The following is a 6,208-nucleotide window of genomic DNA, read 5'->3' on the forward strand; positions in this document are numbered from 1 at the left end:
CTTTTCATTTATTCACTAAGATATAAAATTTTCCACAAACATTATAAATGTTTTCAAAAATTATTTCCATAACCACGACCTAAGATTATAAAACACATTTTTAGTAATTGTAAACAATTATTAATTTAGAAGATAATAATTTTGATAAATAAAAATAAATTAAATTTCATTGCATGCGATATCGGTGTAAATAATCTAGAATTCTTAGAAACATCGTATTCTTTGGTTCGTTTATTCAGAATAGACAATCTATGTAACTAAAGCGTCAAGCCTTGCGGCAAAAGCTACCAAGCATATGAATATCAGGTGGAGATAGTGCGTGTCTATACTGGCTTACGTTAGAAATTTGAAAATTTTTTCTGACTTTGGTTGCAAAAATCACTTTCGGGGTCAATAATAGCTTATCCTTTCATAACAAGCGTCGAAACGAAAACAACTTGAAAAGTGTAGCTTTTGCTTTCTATTTCCTCTTCCATCTGTTTTCTTCGGTTGACTTTCTCTTTCTTTGCTTTCATCCCTGGCGTGGTCTTCTTGGTCTCTTTGTGCTGTTGATGGTACTTTCTGACATGTTCATAACGGTTTAAAGGTAATTCAGCGAAACTTTCCACGCTCGCCAAGAGATAATGAGCAAGAAATACAGTAACACAGATTTTTCGCGAGGAGGCGCTGCGTGCTGCAAAGTTAAAAACTTTGTGATGAGTATACAAACTCTCCTAGAAAGACAAGAATTTTGGAGATGCGGAAACAAAGGTATAAAAATTTGCACTTGAACATTACTAAACATTAGCGTAATTATTGTAGAAATAGGAATTCCACGTGGGCATTTGAGGTGATTTTCATTAATGTTTCGAACCGGTAGGGCCTACAGTATCATATCGTTCTCTTTCTTTTCACACTGCAGGTTAATTTTCTTAGTTTTCAAAGTCACAAGATATTCGAAAAACAACAACGTCTACGATTAGTAGATTCAAAGTTTAATCATTACTCTCTCCTCTACCTGTAGTTCTTTCATTTTATCATTGCGTGCTAGTACGTGTAAAGAACTGAAGGTCATAATAGTGGAGTTCGAGTAAAGTATTTCTTACGCCTCTTACGCTTTCATCTATAATATGTGGAAAGGCAGAGACCTTGTTGATTTTTCTCTATTTTCATAAATAGAATTTGGCCTGAAGCCAAATGTGCCCTCTTGACCTACTGTCATTTTTTATAACCTATTAGGTTTGAAATATATTTTATGAGCTTCTCCTAAAGGCTTCTTAACTGAGTGGAAAGGAATTGCATTGAATTGAAGAAGCGAAAAATTCGAAAATTTATTTATTCATTCATTATTATCTAATACATTATTTATCATATGAAGTGAGGGATATTATTATTAAATCATTCCCTCTTCTTTCATAAGCTCTTCTTTAATTTCCATGCCGAGATTCTGCAAGTTTTCACTCATTAAATCCAGAAACGTATTAATTTCAAGTATTTTGGCTCGATTTCTTTTCAATTCATCGCTAGAGAAAGTGCATAAAACATTATATAGAGAGGAGAGTTGAAAATTTGCTACTTTAGTCAATGTATAATGCAAAGATCAATAAGTCGCGGGAGCGGTACAAAAACAAAAAAAATATTTTTAGTAGTAATTTTCGAAGCCACGCTGCATTTCTTATTTTCAAAATGTTATTTATTAAATATTAGTACCGTTTAAACTAAGCGTTGGCCGTGCGAAGAATAAGTTGATTGCGAAGGCTAAAGGATGCTTTCGCTTTACTACTAGGTTAACCAACTACTAGGTTTTATATCAACCTTAGAGTCGATATTTGCAAAAATATTTTTTTTTGTTTGCTTAGTCTCGAGAATTGTTGATCAATACATTATTAAATGCTTAGAGCTTTACATACTCGTTGAGTTTATCGATCATGTTATCAACAAATTCTTTGCTACGATTCATTAAACGATCTTCACGTTCATCAATGCGCTGCGTCTGAATATCTTTCATGCCGGCGATTAAGTTACCGATGGCTTCACGGTCTTCCATGCATATTCTAAGCGGTGGTGGAACATCTTCGAAATCTTGCAGAGCTAATTTGGTGCCAATGTAACGTGAAACTATTTCGTACAAATTCTCCGAAAAATGTATGGCTAGATCACGAAGTTGGCCAAAAAATGTTTGGGCCTGTTCAATAAATTTGCCAATCATTTCTTGCATTCTACGTTGAAAATGAATTGTGGTCTCCTAAAATGCGAACAGAAGCCATTAAATATGATAATAACTTAAGCATTAAAAAATTTATTACTTCGGTTGTCTCATGCAAGTGCAACTCTTGGCTCATTAATTGCTGCCAGACATTATTAACCATATTATCGAAATCAAAGGTGATTTTGTCTAATTTATCGTTAAACAATTGATTTTCTTCGGTCTCATCTTCCTCGCCACGCAGGGCACGTGTCTCTATCCATTTATGAATAGCGCCAGCTTGCTCGAACGCTTTCTCCTTGTATTGTATGAATTCCTCAAGAATTTGTTGACCCATTTTTTGCACTTCTAAATGCCCCTCCTCTAAATTAGTCATAAACTCGTCTATCTCCATTTGACGTTCTTCGAATTTTTCCAGACCCAATTTGTAGAGTTCTTGAGTGATCGCAAATATGTCTTTACCATATTCATCGGCCAAGTCTTCAGCAGCCACGCCAACCATCATTAGAATGTGGGCATCTTCGTCTCCTTTCCACAACGTTTCGAATAGTTGGTTCTCATTTAAATGTTCTACGAAACTGGAAGATAAGCGTTCCGCATCACGTTCCTTTTTAGCTCTCTGAGCTCGTTCCAATATTTCCATTTCTTCATTTGTTTCAATTTCACGCAACTCTCGTCTTGACATTTTTTTTTTGTTTTCATAAGCTTTATTAATTATTAATTGGCTTTTTGATGAAGAAGTTGCACTTACGCAAAAGTTTCTTTAGCTTTTAAGCGGTCTTCCTCTTTAATGGACATATAATCATAGTATTGGACGTTGGGTAAAACGGCGGCCACATATTCGGATATATTGAAATCAAGTCTTTCGGTTACGGGATTCCCTTCGAGATTGAGAACTTTTAGATGCGGTAAAAAGCGAAAACGTTCGATCTGCAAACGATCTTTAAATTTTAAATATAATTGGCGGCCGATTTAATCGAATACATACCCCGTCTGTACTATATATGCGATTGTTGCCAATACTTAGGATAATCAATTTTTCTTGGCTCTCTAAATTTTCAATTTTTGTTATTAAATTATTGAATAGAGATAAGACTTCCAGGTGGACAAGCTTTTCTAAATTTTGAATTTTCTCTATATAATTAAAACTCAAATCCAACTCTTTTAAATTCGTTAACATTTCAATATTCTCAATTAATTCAATTTTATTGCAGCTCAAAACCAATTTAGTCAAGTTAGGCAGTATCCATAAATGATCAATGCGTAGTATATCTAAACATATGGATATATATAAAAAAACTAGATATGCTTAAGATTTGTAAAGGGAATAGTGTAATGGGGTAGAGAGTCTTACTTTTGAAATCCATACGTATAGAAGTGATGCGATCGTAAACGATGGGCTCAATTTGATGCAAACGAGCCGCTTCACCCTTATAAAAGTCCTCTAGATACGCCTTCTCAATCATATGTTTGCTGATAATGCCCGGCTCAATTTCCGGATAAATGACCTCATCCAAGGACTTTATATTTTGGGCATTATGCTCATCGGCTTTATCGGTGATCATCGCAACTCGTTAACGATCTGAAGTAATATGAAATTTTTGAAAAAGTTTTACTTTTCTGCAAACGCAATGCAACGATAAATCATTGTTTTCAAGGATTGATGGCCATTGCTAAGGAACCAATTGAAATGTTCAGGGTGTCATATATTATATGCAAAAAAACGTTCAATTCGGAACAGGTCTAGTCAATAGTTATAGTTTACATTGCTTGCATAAGAAATGCAAGACGAAGTTGGTCTCATATTTTATTATACCACTACCCGCCTTTTCGTCATCTGTCTGATGAGGTTTTGTGTCCACTTTTTGGAAATATTTTAATGAAATTTCGTATAGCGATATGTTTTCAGAAATGCTTTTCCCCATCGATCGGTGTGTCTTCGACAAGACTTCGTTTTGTTTTACATCAATATTCGTAGTCGCTATAATGCGAATAAATAGTTTTTTTAACACAACAACTCGTGGTACCCTACCTCTATTTTTAAGACTTCTTTCCTTAGTTTAAGCATATTATGTGTTTGGAAAGGTTAGGAGAGGTTCGACATGTTACAGTTAACACACAAAACAGATAAAGAATAAGTAGCTCTTTTCCACAAAGCAATTGAAGCGAGTCTTTACTACTTATTCCTCTTGGGATTATTACGGCAAGGTTTTGGCAAAGTCTTTCATTTTCACTAAACTAAAATTTTTGCTTTTTTTGGAATAATCGCGCCGTCTAAGTTTATCCTCCTATAAATTGCTTTGTTTGATTCAATGCTAAGTCACAATTTCTTTATTAACTTTTCGGTGAGGGTCATGGTAAGCCTACACTAACTTTTCAAAATTTATTTTACTTATTTGTCAGTCTTTTAATGAGGCGCACTATAAAGTAGGGCTTGTCAGTATCTCTTAGAGATTTTTTCTGCTTTTTGTATTCTACACTATTTGTATTTGAGGCAAGATTTATTTTATCCAATGAGACTCACGAGTAGATAGTATTACATGACGGTACGTAATTTGGGGCGTGAACGGTAAAGTACCCTTTTATATGACAAAACGTTTTCATACTCTCTGATCAGTAACGCGAATAAATGAAGAATAAATGCTTTAAAGAGTTTTGCAAAAATTCGAAAGTCCAGCTCATATACGATATTTCATAGTCAGCGTTGTTCGATTACAATGCTTCCAAGTCTACAGGAGTTTCCATTAAATAAAAACAAAAAATTGAAATTGATTTCGGTTAGTTAATAAATATCACAAACCATTTGGAATCTATTGAAAATTCAATTTTCGCAATGCTTTCGAAAGGATATGCTTATCACTTGTCAATTAATGATATGATGTGAAGAATTACTTTGACCGTAATGGCTAACTTTTACGTTGCTATAGCAATGATAACTTGAATTTAATAGACAAAGACAGGCAGGCAGGCAGGCAGGCAAGCAGGCAAGCAGGCAGCCATTTGCAGAGCCTTTCTAGCAAAATATTTTAGCAGAACTTTAAGAAAGTGATTTTGTTTGTTGTCTTCTTGCAAAAATTTGTAATCACCTTTAGTGAACTAAGTGCACGCATATGAATGGATTTTAGTTGTAGAGCGCATGAAAAAGCTAAGAAGTTTTGTTTCGTTTAAGAAGTGCGTTGAATGTGTAAGCCGAGCGTTGAAAGAAACCAATTTTTCATTAAAAACGATTCCGTTTGATATTTCGTTTGATATTCATTAGGTATGAGTACATGCTGAAGCAGTTGTGGTGTCCTGAACAGGTGCGATATTTATATTTGTTTATTTACATCGAATACATATGTGTGCGCGTTTACATTTAAACGTTTCTATAAAGATGGGTGGTAGGTTAGCGGTGTCGTTGTGAGTCAATTACTTTGAAAAGTTTGACGGATTGATTTCCGATTAAAATTTTGGAAATCGTTTCATGCGTATTTTTCGTTTTCTTACTCGTTCTTTTTATTTATTTATTTTTTTTATGCCCCTTTTTTTTTCTTTTGCTTACCTTAATTAGTGTATGTTTATCCTTTTGAAAATATTCGCTTGTTTTCGCTGGCCGTCGTCTTCGGATACTACTTGGCAACGTATATATTGTAGTGTTATTAATGAATTTCGTTGTTGTGGTATCAGCTTTTGTTCTAAGGAGAAAAAAAAAAAATTTGAAATTGTCAAGAAACTCAGAAAAAGAAAATCTATATAAAAAAAAAAAAAAAGAAAAGAAATACAAATAAACAGAACAAACAAATGAAAAGAAATCTATTATTCACTTTAAATAAAAAAGAAAATAATATTTTTATATATAAAATTTCAAAAAAATTCAATGTTAATAAAAGTTGTTAAGTTGAATTCACTTTTGAAAACAAGCAATGAAAATAAACGCAAGTTTATCAATTTACGCATTTGAATAATAATAATTAATCTTAGTTTAATTCAATTTAATCGATAATGCAAATAAGCAAACGAACCTTGAACGAAAGCGAGTAAAAT

At 33.4% G+C, this 6,208-nt stretch overlaps 2 protein-coding genes across 2 annotated transcripts in view; one reads left to right on the top strand and one right to left on the bottom strand.

Annotated features, from left to right (window-relative positions):
* LOC119633894 (enoyl-CoA delta isomerase 1, mitochondrial) overlaps positions 1-45 on the top strand; it is a 1,446-nt gene extending 1,401 nt beyond the window's left edge. Inside the window, exon 4 of the mRNA XM_038027707.1 lies at positions 9-45. The gene's annotated coding sequence lies outside the window, so the exon portion shown is untranslated. The remainder of the gene's footprint in view (positions 1-8) is intronic.
* Positions 46-1,372: 1,327 nt separating this feature from the next.
* LOC119633086 (dynein regulatory complex subunit 3) lies at positions 1,373-3,750 on the bottom strand. The gene is made up of 6 exons (XM_038026306.1): positions 3,540-3,750; positions 3,174-3,457; positions 2,937-3,115; positions 2,286-2,862; positions 1,890-2,224; positions 1,373-1,502 (listed from the first exon to the last, which is right to left on the bottom strand). The coding sequence occupies exons 1-6, from the start codon at positions 3,748-3,750 to the stop codon at positions 1,373-1,375; spliced, it is 1,716 nt and encodes a 571-aa protein (XP_037882234.1).
* Positions 3,751-6,208: the final 2,458 nt, after the last annotated feature.

Source organism: Glossina fuscipes, unplaced genomic scaffold, assembly GCF_014805625.2.
Source record: "Glossina fuscipes isolate IAEA_lab_2018 unplaced genomic scaffold, Yale_Gfus_2 2, whole genome shotgun sequence".
In the NCBI taxonomy this organism is placed as follows: Eukaryota; Metazoa; Arthropoda; class Insecta; order Diptera; family Glossinidae; genus Glossina; species Glossina fuscipes.

Coding starts and splice junctions, on each gene's coding strand:
- LOC119633086 (XM_038026306.1), bottom strand. CDS start 3,750: ATGATCACCGATAAAGCCGATGAGCATAATGCCCAAAATATAAAGTCC. Junction 3,116..3,173: donor GCATATATAGTACAGACGGG/GTATGTATTCGA, acceptor GATCGTTTGCAG/ATCGAACGTTTTCGCTTTTT. Junction 2,225..2,285: donor ACTTGCATGAGACAACCGAA/GTAATAAATTTT, acceptor TTCGCATTTTAG/GAGACCACAATTCATTTTCA.